At 52.5% G+C, this 17,407-nt stretch overlaps 2 protein-coding genes across 2 annotated transcripts in view; both read left to right on the forward strand.

The window, feature by feature from the left end:
• Nucleotides 1–17,407, forward strand: part of LOC118260323 (zinc finger protein 420-like) — a 337,064-nt gene that overhangs the window by 41,012 nt on the left and 278,645 nt on the right. The window lies entirely within an intron of this gene.
• The window catches only part of TNXB (tenascin XB), a 38,109-nt gene that overhangs the window by 19,470 nt on the left and 1,232 nt on the right, over nucleotides 1–17,407 (forward strand). The window contains exons 19-34 of the mRNA XM_035570427.1: nucleotides 1,434–1,531; nucleotides 2,284–2,491; nucleotides 2,841–3,134; nucleotides 3,721–4,008; nucleotides 4,862–5,155; nucleotides 6,110–6,397; nucleotides 7,643–7,930; nucleotides 8,147–8,440; nucleotides 8,795–9,088; nucleotides 9,626–9,919; nucleotides 12,394–12,687; nucleotides 13,925–14,049; nucleotides 14,825–14,974; nucleotides 15,263–15,463; nucleotides 16,467–16,563; nucleotides 16,749–16,910. Coding sequence (XP_035426320.1) covers nucleotides 1,434–1,531; nucleotides 2,284–2,491; nucleotides 2,841–3,134; nucleotides 3,721–4,008; nucleotides 4,862–5,155; nucleotides 6,110–6,397; nucleotides 7,643–7,930; nucleotides 8,147–8,440; nucleotides 8,795–9,088; nucleotides 9,626–9,919; nucleotides 12,394–12,687; nucleotides 13,925–14,049; nucleotides 14,825–14,974; nucleotides 15,263–15,463; nucleotides 16,467–16,563; nucleotides 16,749–16,910 — 3,669 coding nt within the window. The remainder of the gene's footprint in view (nucleotides 1–1,433; nucleotides 1,532–2,283; nucleotides 2,492–2,840; nucleotides 3,135–3,720; nucleotides 4,009–4,861; nucleotides 5,156–6,109; nucleotides 6,398–7,642; nucleotides 7,931–8,146; nucleotides 8,441–8,794; nucleotides 9,089–9,625; nucleotides 9,920–12,393; nucleotides 12,688–13,924; nucleotides 14,050–14,824; nucleotides 14,975–15,262; nucleotides 15,464–16,466; nucleotides 16,564–16,748; nucleotides 16,911–17,407) is intronic.

Here is a 17,407-nt window from a genome sequence, read left to right on the forward strand (position 1 = left end):
AGACAGATAAATAGATGAGTCGATGTTTGGAAGATGAGATAGAAAAAATTATGCGTTTATATGTACTTAGAATTAGATGGACAAATGACTGAATGGATAGATGTACATGTACCACAAAGGATAAAGTGATGGCTGGTTGATTGGCAGTTGGATGATTCTTCTGATAAATGGAGGGACAGATGGATGAATAAAGGATGGGTGGAGAGAAGAATGGAAAATTAGATCAATGTTTACATGGACAGCTTCAGTAGACGGTAAATGGGTTAACAGAGTTCAGAGATGGAAGGATGAACTGTTCAATTTACCACAGAATCAAAGAATCACAGAATCACAGAATCATCTAGGTTGGAAGAGACCTCCAAGATCACCTAGTCCAACCTCTGACCTAACACTAACAAGTCCTCCACTAAACAATATCACTAAGCTCTACGTCTAAATATCTTTTAAAGACCTCCAGGGATGGTGACTCAACCACTCCCTGGGCAGCCCATTCCAATGCCTAACAACCCTTTCGGTAAAGAAGTTCTTCCTAATATCCAACCTAAACCTCCTTTGGCCCAACTTTAGCCCATTCCCCCTCATCCTGTCACCAGGCACATGGCAGAATAGACTAATCCCCACCTTGCTACAGCCTCCTTTAAGGTACCTATAGAGAGTGATAAGGTCGCCCCTGAGCCTCCTCTTCTCCAGGCTAAACAATCCCAGCTCCCTCAGTCACTCCTTGTAAGACTTGTTCTCCAGACCCCTCACCAGCTTCGTTGCCCTTCTCTGGACATGCTCGAGCACCTCGATGTCCTTCTTGTAGTGAGGGGCCCAAAACTGAACACAATACTCAAGGTGCGGCCTCACCAGAGCCGAGTACAGGGGGACAATCACTTCCATAGTCCTGCTGGCCACGCTGTTTCTTATACAAGCCAGGATGCTGTTGGCCTTCTTGGCTACCTGAGCACACTGCTGGCGCATATTCAGCCGACTATCAACCAATACTCCCAGGTCCTTCTCTGCCAGGCAGCTTTCTAACCACTCATCTCCCAGTCTGTAGCGCTGCTTGGGGTTGTTGTGCCCCAAGTGCAGGACTCGGCACTTGGCCTTGTTGAACTTCATTCAGTTGGCCTCAGCCCATCAGTCCAGCCTATCCAGATCCTCCTGCAGAGCCTTCCTACCCTCGAGCAGATCGACACACGCACCTAACTTAGTGTCATCTACAAACTTACTAAGGGTACACTCAATCCCCTCATCCAGATCATCGATAAAGATACTAAAGAGAACTGTCCCTAATACTGAGCCCTGGGGGCTCCAACTGGATTTAACTGGATAGAAGAATTGCTTGTGGAGTACACAAACCGATGGAAAGACGGTCAAAAGCAGTGAGGGAGGTAGGGATGGAAGCACTGCGGAATGTTTATATCCTGAATTGTGTTCTCTTATTGCAGCTGCAGTCAATCTGGAAAAGCAACCACCATCCAAGCCGCGCCTAGTTGAGCTCACAGCCTCCCACATCACCTCTGACTCTGTTCAGTTGGAGTGGAGGGTCCCTGAGGGCACCTTTGACTCCTTCATGGTGCAGTACAGGGATGCCCAAGGCCAGCCGCATGCACTGCCTGTGGACGGTGGTTCCCGCACAGTGACCATGTCTGGGTTGTCACCATCCCACCGCTACAAGTTCAACCTGTACGGGATTTGGGGGCGGAAACGTCTGGGCCCTGTCTCTACCGATGCAATCACCGGTGAGAGGTGCTGCATGCCACATCCTTGTCCCTTACACACCTTGGTTTTAGAGAAAGGTCAGAGTGGGGAGAGTGTCCATTCAGGTTCCTTTGCCTTTCTGGGAAATGAATGCATCTCCTGTGTGATGCTTGGTGAATGGATGGAGGTTACTGAGTTTTGGCATGATCACTGGTTAAGCAGCAGGAAGTAGCATGGAGTTTTTTGTAAGACTGGCTGTGGATACCCATCTGTATGTACGAGTTGATATATGGCTTGGAGGGTGGTTGGGAAGATGGATGGATGGATGAAATCAAGAGGTGAAGAATGGGAGGTGGAAAAAAAGAAAGGGCAGTTTAATGTAGGGTTGGACTTAGGTTTGGATGGATGGAGAACTGAAAAAGCGTGTTACTGGATCATTGGAGTAAGAAATACTTCGATGAAAAGGTGGAGAAAGTGAGCAGGGATGCTCAATATTGTACACTCATTGTTTCAGCTGCAGTTGAGCCAGAAGATTTGATATCTGAGCCGCACCTGGGTGAGCTTATGGCCTCCCATATCACTACCAATTCAGTCCAGCTGGAATGGAGCATCCCCGAGGGCACCTTTGACTCCTTTACGGTGCAGTACAAGGATGCACAAGGCCAGCCACAGGTGCTGCCCGTGGACGGTGGTTCCCGCACAGTGACTGTGCCAGGGCTGTCGCCATCCCGCCGCTACAAGTTCAACCTGTATGGGATGTGGGGGCAGAAACGTCTGGGCCCCATCTCCACTGATGCTGTCACAGGTGAGGGCTGCTGCTTGCCATGTCCGTGTTCCTTGCAAAGCTTTGTTTTGGAGCACTTTGGAAGCAGGGACAGGGTCCATCCAGGCTCTTTGGCTCTCCTGAGAAACGGGAATATCTCTTGGCTACTGACTGGGGAATGGGGGGAAGGATGGGTGTAGGCAAGTCTGGAGATGTGGAGGGGTAGACAGATGTATTGCTGGGTAGAGAGACAGAAGGATGGATGAAATGCTGAATTGATAGTTAAGTCAATAAACTGATGGATAGCTGCATGGATGGGTGGATAGAAAACTGGACGGATAGAAGGGGGGATGTTTGTGCCTGCATTGTGTCCTCTCTGTAGCAGCTGCAGTCGAGACAGAAAAGGAACCACCATCTGAGCCAAACCTGGGTGACCTCACAGCCTCCCACATCACCCCCAACTCTGTCCAGCTGGAATGGAGCATCCCTGAGGGCACCTTTGACTCCTTTGTGGTGCAGTACAAGGATGCACAAGGCCAGCCACAGGTGCTGCCCGTGGATGGTGGCTCCCGCACAGTGACTGTGCCAGGGCTGTCACCATCCCGCCGCTACAAGTTCAACCTGTATGGGATGTGGGGGCGGAAACGTCTGGGCCCCATCTCCACTGATGCTGTCACAGGTGAGGGCTAATAAATGCCAACTCCATGTCCCCTGTAGGACATGAGTTTGGAGTAAGTCAGGAGTCTTGCAAGGGTCTTTGCAGGGCCCCTTCTGCCCTGTGGGAATTGAGATCATATCTTTGTCACTAACAGCAGAATGGTTAAATGGATGAGTGCCAACAAAGTTGTGGAGATGTAGGAATAGATTGTTAGACAGGTGTATAGATAGGTGGCTAGACAGAATGGACAAAAGGCTGGATTTGTGCATGTGTGTTTGACTTTGTGGATGGCTAGTTGAATATCATCTGTCTAGACTTTGAGGGAAGAAAGGACGGAAGAATAAATGAGTGGTGAGGTCTTTGGATGGATGGAATACTGCATGGATTTTAAGGAGCACATGGACAACTTCACTAGACAATAAATGGGTAGATAGAGTTCAGAGGTGGAGAAACGATTCGTTGAATTCGTCGATGATAAGATGAATTGCTGGGTTCACATCCAGTGGAAAGATGGAGAGATGAAGGAAGGTGAAAAGGGAGAGAGGAATGCAGGGAATAAAGCACAGAAGTAAGGAATCAGGTAGTTCTTATAGCCTGCTTTGTGTCCTCTCAGTTGAGCCTGAAAAACAACCACCATCCATGCCACGCCTGGGTGAGCTGACAGCCTCCCACATCACCCCTGACTCAGTCCAGCTGGAATGGAGCATCCCCGAGGGCACCTTTGACTCCTTCACAGTGCAGTACAAGGATGCACAAGGCCAGCCACAGGTGCTGCCCGTGGATGGTGGGTCCCGCACAGTGACTGTGCCAGGGCTGTCACCATCCCGCCGCTACAAGTTCAACCTGTATGGGATGTGGGGGCGGAAACGTCTGGGCCCCATCTCCACTGATGCTGTCACAGGTGAGGGCTGCTGCATGTCATGTCCCCTTCACATCTTGGTTCTGGAGAAAAGTGGGAGCAGGCACAGTGTCCTTCCAGGGTCCTTGGGCCTTTTGGGAAATAAATGCATCTCTTGGGTGATGCCTGTTTAATGGATGGAGGGACAGGGGCAAGTCATGAATATGGAGATGCTGGCTTTTGGCAGGATCAGCAGGTAAGTGGCAGAAAGGCTTGAAGGATGGATTCTTGTAATTATGTTATGTTGTGGATGTTTATAAGAGGGAGTGTATATTGCTTGAAACGTGGGCAGGTGGGTGAGTGGGTGGATGGATGGAGGGATGGACGGACAGATGGATGGACAGATGGATGGATAGGATCTTAGGGGTGATGAGGGGGAGGTGGAACATGGAAGAAAGGGCACTTGAATGGAGGGATGGATATAGGTTTGTATGGATAGAGAACTGGAAAAATGGATAATTGTATTATTGAAATAAGAAACACTTCCATGAATAGGTAGAGTAAGGGATCAGTCAACAAACAGCTAAATCAAAGGCTAGATCAACTGCTGGTTGCTTGGATGGCTGCTGACTGTTCCTGATGTCTGAATGATTATCTGGATGACTAACTGGAGAGATGGATGAAAACAAGAGTGAATGGATGAGTGGTTACAAGGGTAAATGGAAAGACAGGTGCATGGATGTAACTGAGTTAATAATTGCGGAGATTCTGAGTAGAATGTAAGGGTGTGTAGATGGAAGATTTTATGAATAAGTGGATACACGTTTGCATCAATTGATGGGTGGATGGAGCTATGGATGGATGGACAAACAGCCCAGGGAATCTTTATACCTGCATTGTGCCTTCCATGTTGCAGCAGCAGTTGTGCTAGAAAAGGAACCACCACCCGAGCCACACCTGGGCGAGCTCATAGCCTCCCATGTCACCCCTGACTCAGTCCAGCTGGAATGGAGTGTCCCTGAGGGCACCTTTGACTCCTTCACAGTGCAGTACAAGGATGCACAAGGCCAGCCACAGGCACTGCCTGTGGATGGAGGTTCCCGCACAGTGACTGTGCCAGGGCTGTCACCATCTCACCGCTACAAATTCAACCTGTATGGGATGTGGGGACGGAAACGTCTGGGCCCTGTCTCCACTGCTGCTGTCACAGGTGAGGGCTGCTGCATGTAGTGTTCTCGTCCCTTTCATACCTTGGTTTTGGAACAGGGTGGGAGTGGGGGCATTTCCTCCCAGTTCCTTGGCCATTCTGGGTGACAGCTACATCACTTGGCCTCTGATTGGGGAATAGACAAATGGGTGAGTGCAGGCAAGTTTGGAGAGATTAAGGGATAAACTGGTAGACAGGTGGATAGACAGGTGTCTACACGGAGGCACTCTCTTCTCAAGGAACCACATGGAGAAGAGAAGGGTCAATGGCATCAAGGAGCATTGGGATAGGTTGCATCTTGATACGAAATAGAAATTTTTTACAGTGAGAAAAATCAGTCATTGGACTACCTGCCCAGAGACATGGTAGAATCCCTGTTACAGGAGGTATTCAAGATACAAATGGAAAGTATACTAAATAATTTCATCTAGGCTCCCATTTCCCAGGAAAGGTTGGAGCTGATGAGCGTTTGATATCCTTTCCAAAGTGACTGTTTCATGATTTGATGATTTGATGATTCAGTGACTGATGGTGTAAGAAACACCTGGATGAAAAGGTGGAAACAGTGGGCAAAGAGCTAAATCAAGGTCTAGATCACTGTCTGTTTGTTTAGATGGTTGGTGAAAGTGCTTGATGGCTAGATGATTATCTGGATGAATTACTGAACAGACTGCTGAGTAGAAGGGTGGATGGATGTCTTCCACATGTTGTTTGTTTTCTGGTTACGAAATAGTGGATAGACGGGAGGGTTGCTATGTGGTTGAGTTGACAGTTGGGGTGATGCTGAATTGAGTGTAAGGGTGTATGGAAGGAACTTATGTCAATAAACTGATGGATAGTTGCATGGATGGGTGAAGAGAAGGCTTGATGGACGGGTGGATGGTTGGGTAGATGTATGGATGGACAGACAGACTGACTGGGGCATATTAATGCCCTGCATAAACCTTGCAGCTGCAGTTGAGCCCGAAAAGGAACCACCACCCAAGCCACACCTGGGTGACCTCACAGCTTCCCACATCACCCCCGACTCAGTCCAGCTGGAATGGAGTGTTCCCGAGGGCACCTTTGACTCCTTTGTGGTGCAGTACAAGGATGCACAAGGCCAGCCACAGGTGCTGCCTGTGGATGGAGATTCCCACACAGTGACCGTGCCAGGGCTGTCACCATCCCGCCGCTACAAATTCAACCTGTATGGGATGTGGGGGCGGAAACGTCTGGGCCCCATCTCCACTGATGCTGTCACAGGTGAGGGTTTCTGTATGCCATGTCCATGTTTTTTGCAATCCTTGGTGTTGGAAAAAGGTGGGAGCAAGGGAAGGGTCCGTGCAGGGTCCTTGGCCCTTCTGGGAAACAGATATATATGTCTTGGATTGTTGTTGTGGTTTAGCCCTGGCAGGCAGCTGAGTACATTGCAGACATTCGCTTACTCTCCTCAGGTGTGAATCTGAAAGGTAAAGAAGTGTGAGAACTCATGGTTGGAGATAAAGACAGTTTACTAGGTAAAGCAAAAGCCACATGTGCAAGCAAAGGAAAACAAAGAATTCTTTTGCTGATTCCGGTCGGCAGGCAGGTCTTCAGCCAGTTCCAGGAAAGCAAAAGAAAAAGGCTCATGGGTTGAGATAAGAATTACTTAATTAAAGGGACAAGACAGAGGGAAAAAAACAAGGCTGCATGGAAGCAAAGAGGGGAAAAAATGAAAAAAAAATTACTCTCTACTTCCCATCAACAAGTGAAGTTCAGCCACATCCTGGGAAGCAAGACTTCAATATGCACATCGGTTGTTTGGGAGGACAGAAATCTTCATAGTGGCCACTAGAGTCACCCCCTCTCCTTCCCCTTTCCCACCTTTTATTGCTGAGGATGACATCATATGGTATGGAATATCCCTTTGGTCATTTTACATCAGCTGCCCTGGCAATGTCCCTTTCCCACTTCTTACCTACCCCCAGCCTACTGGCTTTGGGGGTTCGGAGGGAGTCTTCATGCTGTACCAACACTGCTAAACAACAGACAAAACATTGGTGTGATACCAATGCTGTTCTAGCTACAAGTGCAGAGCACACCACTATATGGGCTGCTGTAGGGAAAGTGAACTCGATCCCATCCCAGTAGGAAGGTGGGGTGAGCAAAGAGCTAAATGGAAGTCTAGATCACTAGCTTGATGGTTGGATGGTTGGTGAATATCCTGGATGTCTCAATGATTATCTGGATAAATGGCTGGGAAGATGGATAAATAAAAGGGAGATGGATGATAGGAAGCGTGGCTTCTTTATGGTTGCAAGGGTAGATGGAAGGACAAAAGGGTGAATGTAACTAAGTTGATACTTGGGGAATGCTGAGTAGAATGTAAGGGTGTATGGTTCAAAGGCTTTGTCAATAAATGGATGGAGAGTTTCATTGATTGATGGAGGGATGGACAGACAGAGGGATGGATGGGTGGACTGGGGGGTATTTATACCCTGCATTGAGCGCTATTTCTTGCAGCTGCAGTTGAGACAGAAAAGGAACCACCATCCGAGCCACACCTGGGTGACCTCACAGCTTCCCACATCACCCCTGACTCAGTCCAGCTAGAATGGAGTGTCCCCGAGGGCACCTTTGACTCCTTCGTGGTGCAGTACAAGGATGCACAAGGCCAGCCACAGGTGCTGCCCGTGGACGGTGGTTCCCGCACAGTGACTGTGCCAGGGCTGTCACCATCCCACCGCTACAAGTTCAACCTGTATGGGATGTGGGGACGGAAACGTCTGGGTCCCATCTCCACTGATGCCATCACAGGTGTGTCCTGATATGTGACAAGTCTGTGTCTGCTGTGGGCCATGTGTTTGGAGTATGACAGTAGCCTTGCAAGGGCCTGTGCTGGGTTTCTTCTGCCCTGTGGAAAATGGGAACATATCTTTGCATGGATGGATGGATGGACGGACAGACGGACAGATGGAAGGACGGATGGACTGGGGGATGTTTATACCCTGAATTCTGCCCTCTGTGTTGCAGCTGCAGTGGAGTCAGAAGAGGAACTGCCATCAGAGCCACGACTGGGCGAGCTCACTGTGTCCCATGTCACCCCTGACTCCATCCAACTGGAATGGAGCATCCCCGAGGGTACCTTTGACTCCTTCATGGTGCAGTACAAGGATGCACAAGGCCAGCCACAGGTGCTGCCTATGGACAGTGAATCCCGCACAGTGACTGTGCCAGGGCTGTCACCATCCCACCCTTACAAGTTCAACCTGTATGGGATGTGGGGGCAGAAACGTCTGGGCCCCATCTCCATTGATGCTGTCACAGGTGAGGGCTGCTGCATGCCATGTATGTGTCCTTTGTGGGCTGTGAGTTTGGACTGTGTCAGGAGCCTTCTGAGGGCCTGTCCTGGTCACTTGGGTCTTAATGAAAATGGGGAAATTTTTGGTGCTGACTGTGGAATGTATGAAGGCTAGGAGCATGCAAGATTGGTGGGAGTAAAGGATGATGGATGGATGGATAGTGGGACGGGTGGACGGATGGATGGACAGAAAAACGGACAGACAACTGTTTGCACAGGGGACTGATAGACGGTTAGATGAATATTTGGTTGGTTATTGAACAGACGGATAGTTGTATGGGGGGATGTTTATGCCCTGCATTGTGCTCTCCATATTGCAGCCCCAATTGCAGCAGAGGAGGAACCACCATCCCAGCCCCATCTTGGTGAGCTCACGGCCTCCCACGTCACTCCTGACTCAGTCCAGCTGGAATGGAGCGTCCCCGAGGGTACCTTTGACTCCTTCACGGTGCAGTACAAGGATGCACAAGGCCAGCCACAGGTGCTTCCCCTGGATGGTGGCTCCCGCACAGTGACTGTGCCAGGGCTGTCACCATCCCGCCGCTACAAGTTCAACCTGTATGGGATGTGGGGACGGAAACGTCTGGGCCCCATCTCCACTGATGCTGTGACAGGTGAGAGTGGCTGTGGGCCCTTTTCTTGTCACCTTTCAGCACTGAGTGGGTGTGGCAGGTGTTTGGGAAGGGCCCGTGCTGGGTCACTTGGGCATTGCTGGAAATGGGAACACCACCTGAGTTCTAAAAAGAGTGTGGATGGAGGGGTGGGAGCGTGCAAGTTTAGCGGGAGAAATGGATAGATGGAAGTTGGTTGCTTGTATGACTGGCAGTTTGGGGGACTTTTTGGATGGATGGATCATTGGATGGTTGGCTGGATCATCGCCTCGTGAGCAATGGGAACAAGTTTTTCTGCTCATTGGGTGACTGCCTGAGGGATGGTTCAAGGCAAGAGCAGAGAGTTGGAGGGCTAGAGGTGGATGTGTGGAAGATGGAGGGATGGATGTTTACTTGTTTGGATGGATGGATGGATGGATGTTGGTTGAAACAATGGATGCATGGGTGGTTGGCTGTCTGTCCATCTGTCTGAGAAGAGGGAGGGTGGGTGAGATGGACTGAGAGATGTTTATGTAGTGCCTTGTGCCCTGTCTGTTGCAGCTGCAGTCAAGACAGAGGAGGAACCACCATCCCAGCCACGCCTGGGCGAGCTCACGGTCTCCCACGTCACTCCCAGCTCTGTTCAGCTGGAGTGGAGTGTCCCTGAGGGCACCTTTGACTCTTTCACACTGCAGTACAGGGATGTGCAAGGCCAGCCGCACGCACTACGTGTGGATGGAGATTCCCGCACAGTGACCGTGCCAGGGCTGTTGCCATCTCACCGCTACAAGTTCAACCTGTATGGGATGTGGGGGCGGAAACGTCTGGGCCCCATCTCCACTGATGCTGTCACAGGTATGTTCTGGTGCATGCCACTTATGCATCCCTTGCATGCCTTGGTTTTAGAGCAGGTCAGAAGTGGGGACCACATCCATTCAGGGTCCTTGGCCCTTCTGGGAAATGGGTGCATCTCTTTGGTGGTTCCTGGTGAATGGTTGGATGGATGGTAGGATGGGGGCAAGTAAAGTCATCGATATGGAGATAGTGTTTATTGGCGGGATCAACAATTAAGTGGCAGGAAGTTTGGTAGTATGGATTTTTGGAAGGATATTTTGTTGTGGGTGTCTGTCTGTATGTCAGAGTGCATCAATGGCTTCATGGGTGAAAAGTTGGACAGATGGATGAAATAAAGGGGTGATAAATGGGAAATGGAATCAGGAAAAAAGGGCAATTGGATGGATGGATGGACGGACGGATGGATGGACAGACAGACGGATGAATGGATGGAGAGCTGGTTAAGTGGATGATTGGATTAAGGAGTATGAAACACTTCAAAGTGGGTGAAGATAGGGGTGAGCAAAGCATTAAATGAAAGTCTAGATCACTGGATTTGGTTGGTGAAGGTCCCTGATGATGAGATGATTATCTGGATGAATAGCTGGACAGACAGATGAGTGTGGTGGCTTAATAAGCTCACTCCCACTCCTGAAAAGAGCAAGGACATAAGATATGATGAAAAAAGGCTCGGGGGTTGAGATAAGGAGCAGTTTAATTAAAGGAAAATTTAAAAAAAATAAGCAAACGTCACATGGAAGCAAAAGTTTAAAACAATTATTCTCTACTTCATAGTAGCAAGTGATATTTGACCACATTTTGGGAAGCAGGGCCTCAATACGCATGGCAGTTGTTTGGGAGGACATACCTCTTCATAACAAGATCCTCCCCTTCCCCTTTCCCAGCTTTTATTCTGGAGTGTGACATCATATGGTATGGAATATCCCTTTAGCCATTTTAGGTCAGCTGCCCTGGCAATGTCCCCTCTGCACCTTTTACACGCTCTGGGCTACTGGCTTTGACAGGGGTTGGAGAGACTCGTGACGCTGTGCCAGCACTGCTCAACAATAGACAAAACATTGGTGTAACATCATTGCTGTTCTACCTGCAAGTGCAGAGCACAGCACTACATGTCCTGCTCTGGGAAAGGTGAACTCACTCAATCACAGCTAGGCACAGTATAATGAGTACAAAGGTGTAGGGATGGATGGATGGATGGATGGACGGAAGGAAGGTTGGGTATGCCAACTAATAGAGAGAGAAATAGATGGATGGATGAACTAGGGGATGTTTCTGCCCTGCATCGTGCCCTCTCTTTTGCAGTACTAGTCAAGTCAGAAGTGGAACCACCATCCCAGCCATACCTGGGTGAACTCACAGCTTCCCATGTTACCCGTGACTCAGTCCAGCTGGAATGGAGCGTCCCTGACGGGAAATTTGACTCCTTCAAAGTGCAGTACAAGGATGCACAAGGCCAGCTGCAGGTGCTGCCTGTGGATGGTGATTCCCGCACAGTGACCGTGCCAGGGCTGTCGCCATCCCACCGTTACAAGTTCAACCTGTATGGGATGTGGGGGCAAAAACGTCTGGGCCCCATCTCCACTGATGCTGTCACAGGTGAGAGCAGCTGCATGCTGTATCTGTGTCCCTTGCAAGCCCTGGGTTTGGATCGGGGCTTGAACCAAGACAGGATCTGTCCTGAGCCCCTTGGGCCTTCTGGAAAATGGGAACATCTCCTGGTTGCTGAACAGGATGGAGGGTTGGAGGGATGGGAATATGCAATGGCGGGTGGGTGGGTGGGTGGATGGATGGGTGGATGGATGGAAGAACAGACTGGGGTATATTTATAGGCGGCATTGTGCCCTCTGTGTTGCAGCTGTGGATGAACTAGAAAAGGAACCAGCATCCGAGCCACACCTGGGTGACCTCACAGCCTCTCACATCACCCCTGACTCTGTCCAGCTGGAATGGAGTGTCCCCGAGGGCACCTTTGACTCCTTCGTGGTGCAGTACAGGGACACACAAGACCAACTGCAGGTGCTGCCTGTGGACGGTGGGTCCCATACAGTGACTGTGCCCAGGCTGTCGCCATCCCAACGCTATACGTTCATCGTATATGGGATGTGGGGGCAGAAACGTCTGGGCCCCATCTCCATTGATGCTGTCACAGGTGAGGGCTGCTGCACGCCATGTACATGACCTTTTGTGGGCTGTGAGTTTGGACTGTCAGGAGCCTTCCGAGGACCTGTCCTGGTCACTTGGGTCTTAATGAAAATGGGGAAATTTTTGGTGCTGACTGTGGAATGTATGAAGGCTAGGAGCATGTAAGTTTGGCGGGAGTAGAGGATGATGGATGGATGGACAGAAAAACGGACAGACAACTGTTTGCACAGGGGACTGATAGATGGTTAGATGAATATTTGGTTGGTTATTGAACAGACGGATAGTTGTATGGGGGGATGTTTATGCCCTGCATTGTGCTCTCCATATTGCAGCCCCAATTCCAACAGAGGAGGAACCACCATCCCAGCCCCGTCTTGGCGAGCTTACAGCCTCCCACGTCACTCCTGACTCAGTCCAGCTGGAATGGAGCGTCCCCGAGGGTACCTTTGACTCCTTCACAGTGCAGTACAAGGATGCACAAGGCCAGCCACAGGTGCTGCCCGTGGATGGTGGGTCCCACACAGTGACCGTGCCAGGGCTGTTGCCATCCCGCCGCTACAAGTTCAACCTGTATGGGATGTGGGGCCGGAAACGTCTGGGCCCCATCTCCACTGATGCTGTGACAGGTGAGAGTGGCTGTGGGCCCTTTTCTTGTCACCTTTCAGCACTGAGTGGGTGTGGCAGGTGTTTGGGAAAGGCCAAATGGGATGGGTGTGAGCCAGTTTGGAGAGAGGAATGGATGGATGAAAGTTGGTTGCTTGTATGACTGGCAGTTTGGGGGACTTTTTGGATGGATGGATCATTGGATGGTTGGCTGGATCATCGCCTCATGAGCAATGGGAACAAGTTTTTCTGCTCATTGGGTGACTGACTGAGGGATGGTTTCAGGCAAGAGCAAAGAGAGATTTGGAGAGCTAGGGGTGGACATTTGGAAGATGGAGGGACGTGTGGAAGATGGAGGGATGGATGTTTACTTGTTTGGATGGATGGGTGGATGGATGGATATTAGTTGAAACAATGGATGGGTGGTTGGGTGTATGGATGGATGTAGGATGAATGGATGGCTCTTTAATTATTTGATTGGATGGATGGATGGGCGGACAAACGGATGGACAAGTTGTTGAATGGTTGGTTCAGACTGTGGCTCCTTATGGGATGGATAGTGTGATGAGCCCATTTTTTTTGTGAAAGGATCGACTGAAGCATGTACAGGCAGATAGCTGGTTGGATTTGTGTTTTGCTGGTAGAATAAATGAATTGGAGCCATGGAGGCAAAGTTCAGTGGAAGGGTGGTTTCAGGAAATGATGGATGGTAAAGGGTGCATGAGAAGATGGATGGCTGAGGGGAAAATGGAGAGAGGGAAGGAGGGAAGCAGGGAGGTAGGGAGCGAGGGATGGAAGGAAGGATGGATGGATGGTGAGGCAAACTGATCTATGCATATTGGAATGGACAGAGAAATGTGCAGATAGACAGAAGGACATAGGACTGAGTGGGCAGTTGACTGAAGGAGTGACAGCATGGATGGATGGGTGGTGAAGAGATGGACATACAGTGACTGGGTGGATGGAGAGTCCCTGGGAAGCTATAGGGGATGGCTGGGGCTCCTGAGGTGTCCCTGGATGCTCCCTGAGGTACTCTGTGTGGGGGGTACTGTGGATGGGTGTCACTGGGATACTACAGGGGGTCTTTGGGGTGGAGACCATGGGGGTGTCTTTGGGGTCAGTGGGAGCTATGGTGGTGAGAGGGTGGTGTGGTGACCTTTGGGGGAGTCCAAAGGGGGTCTGTGGGGAGAGTCAGTGGGAAGGTCTACGGGGGAGCTGGGGGGAGGGTGTGGGCCTCAGTGGTCACCATCTCTTGTGCAGGTGCCCCAGGGACCCTGTGGGTGGGGTCCCTGTGGCCCCGCAGTGCTCGTCTGCACTGGGCACCCCCCCAAGTCCCCCCTGATGGCTACATCCTTGTTTACGGCCCCCCCGGTGGCCCCCTGCAGGTAATTTCCCCAAACACCCCAAAACTTCCCAACCCTGTGAGCTTTCCTGGAGCCCTCAACACCACATGGGGTACCCCAGTAATCCTGTGGAACCCCAGTACCCCGCTGGGAACCCAAATAACCTCCTTGGGGACCCTTACACCACACTGAGGAACACAGGTTACATCCTTGGAGCATCCCAGTTGGCCCCTGGGGACCCCAACAACAATCTGGACACCCCAGTAGCTCCTCATCCCCCCCAACACATTAGGTGCCCAGCACGCCTCTGGGATCCTTCCCAGTAGCCCCCTGGGGTCACCTACAACTTGGTTGTGACCCCAGAAATCCCCCTGGGGACCCACACAACACTCCTGAGGACCCCAGTGCCCCCCTGGCAACCCCCATAGCCCCATGGAACCTCCGAGAACCCCCTGAGGTCCCCATTCACCCCTCTGGAGACCCCAGTAATTCTTGTGAGACTCCAGTATCCACTGGAAACCCAAATAACCTCACGGGGGACCCTTATACCACCCTGGGGAACCCAAGAGCACCCCACACACACACCAGGCACACCAGTAACACCCTGGGAACCCTACTGGTACCTCCCCAGTGCACCCCTATTCACCCCAATATTCCTTGTGGTCCCCAATACTCCTTTACAGCACTCCAGTACACCTTCCAGGCCCACCCTATGCTCCCTGGATACCTAAAAGACCCCCCCTGGCAGCCCCTATAATGCCTCTATGGACCCTAGAAGCCCCCTGCCTCCCCCAATAACCCTTCCCCACACAAACAGACGCTGCAGCTGCCCCCTGAGGCAACATCGAAGGAGCTGTGGGGCCTGGAGCCCATGGGCCACTACTGGGTGCAGTTGCAGAGTCAGGGGCTGGAGCCGGCCCCCGTGCCCCTCGAGGCCACCTTCGACACCCGTGAGCTGGGCACGTGGGTCCCTTGCGGGTGGGGTGTACCCAGATGTCTGAGTCCTTGGGTGGGTTGCTGGGGCCAGGGGGATCCCCATGTACCTGGATGCCTTGCAGGTGGACACACTTGGGTCCCTCGACACAGAGGGCACCCAGATGCCTGGGTTCTGGGGTGGGGGTTTCTGGAGGTATCCAGATATTTGGATGTCTTGGCTGTGGGGTGGGAGGGGAACACCTTGAGACTGGGTCCCTAGATAGGGGGGCACCCAGATTCCTGATTTCTTGGGTGGGGAGTGGGCACCTAGGAGCCTAAGCCCCTTGGTTGGGGACACCTGATCCCCACATTTGCACCCTGTCCCCCAGCGCCCCTACTCCATCCATACCCCCGGGATTGCATTGAGGAGCAGCTCAATGGACCAAGGCCTTCACGCGAGGCCCTCATCTTCCTCGGGGGTGACCGACAGCGGCCCCTGCGTGTCTTCTGCGACATGGAGACCGATGGCGGTGGCTGGCTGGTGCGGGCAGGGGGGCAGTAGGGGGCATTGGGGGTGTCAGGGGATGTTCTGTGGGGAGCAATAGCAGGATCTAGGGAGGTAATGAGGCCAGGGGCATCCCAGTGGGTTCCCTGACAAATTTGGAGAGGTAATGGGGGGCAAATGGGGTCGCTGGGGGGGCATTGGGGGTGTCTGGTGGGTTCTACGGAGGACATTGTGCAGGGCTCTGGGGGGCAATAGGTATGGCCTTGAGGGTGCAGTTGGGGGAATTTGGAGTATGTACGGAGGTTCTGTGGGATGCAGTAGGGGGGAGCTTGTAAGCAATGGGGGGGTCCCTGGCAAACCTGGGGGGTAATGGCAAGGGCCCGTGGGGCAACTGGGGTCACTATAGGGAACTGGGGGGTCTAGGAGGTTCAGTGAGGGGCATTGAGGGGCCTGGGGGATAATGGGGGTCACTGGGAGGGCAGTGATGGGGTTCTATGAGGGGTAGTGGGGGTATCTGTGGTCCCAGGGGGTCCAAGAAGCACACTGAAGGGCATTTAGGGGTCTGTGGGTGTTCTCTGGGGGCAGTAGAGAGGTTTGGGGGACAAGGGGTGTCCTGACAGATCTGAAGGGGTAACTGGGGGCAGGGGGGGTGTACTATAGATGGTCTTTAGAGAGCAATTGGTGGGACTATGGGGTGCACTGTGTGTGGGGGGACTGAGGTCAATGGGGGTCCCTGGGGGTGCACTTGGGGGCGAGTTGGGGGTCACTGAGCAGCATTATTGTGGTCTTCTTGATGTTTCTATGGGGGGCAGTGGGAGAACTGGGGAGGGATAATGGGGGACCATATTGTGGGTCTGTGGCAGATCTGGGGGTGCAATGGGGAGTCTTGGGGAGCAACAAGGGTCCGAGGGAGCCTAGGTAGTCTCAGGGTGCACTGGGGAAGACCATGAGGGGCAATGGAAGGAGCTGGGGGTTCAGGGGGAGGTAATGGGAGGTGAGGGTGGGCAGGGGGGGGGTTCCTTTAACTCTCCACTCCCAGGTGTTCCAGCGACGCATGAATGGGGCCACTGATTTCTGGCGGGGATGGGAAGAGTACGCCCACGGCTTTGGCAATGTCTCCCAGGAGTTCTGGCTTGGTGAGGACCCCTGCATCTGGGGGGACCCAGGGTTCTGGTGGGGGGACAAAGGCACCCAAGGGGACCCCAGAGGGACACCCAGGTGTCTAGGTGGCCCCAGGTGGGTCTCCAGGGGAGGGACCCAGGTGTCTGGGTGGCCCTGGGTGGGCTGCAGTGGCTGAAGGCCCCAAGGCATCTGGGTGCAGGGAATGAGGCGCTGCATGCGCTGACGGCGGCTGGCCCCACGGAGCTGCGGGTGGACCTACGGACGCCGCTGGACGCCGCCTTTGCCCACTACCGTGACTTCGCCATCGCTGGCCCTGAGGAGCACTACCGCCTCCACCTCGGCGCCTACAGCGGCACCGCCGGTGCGGGGGGTTCCTGGCCCATGAAGGGGCCGAGGGTATTGGGGGGGTATTGGGGGGTCCCCTGGGGCATTGGGAGGGCCCTAGGGGAGGGCTGTTGGCCCATGGGGAGGGTTCTGGGGAGCCCTGTGGGGGTCTTGGGGGTGCCTTGGCCCATGGGTGTTCCCTACAGAAGGTCTTGGAGGAGTCCTTTAGCCCATGGGTGTCCTTAGGGGAAGTCTTGGGGGGGGGAGGAGGGGGTCCCTGAATAGTGATGGTTTATGGGGGTGGGGGGCAGAGTGGTTTGGGGGAAGCTGCCCTTTGCCCATATAGTGGCAGCACTTGTGGGGAGGTCTTGAGCATTCACAGGCCATAGAGGATTCCTGGGAGAGTGTTGTCTGGGGGCTATTGAAGGTCTCTTGACCCATGGGAGGGTACCTAGAGGAGGCCTTGGTGGGGGGAGGAGGGGGGAGGTCCTTTTGCCAATGAGAGGCAGTCCTGGAGGGGAGCTTGGAGTGGTT

Source organism: Cygnus atratus, chromosome 33 (genome assembly GCF_013377495.2).
Source record: "Cygnus atratus isolate AKBS03 ecotype Queensland, Australia chromosome 33, CAtr_DNAZoo_HiC_assembly, whole genome shotgun sequence".
Lineage (NCBI taxonomy): Eukaryota > Metazoa > Chordata > Aves > Anseriformes > Anatidae > Cygnus > Cygnus atratus.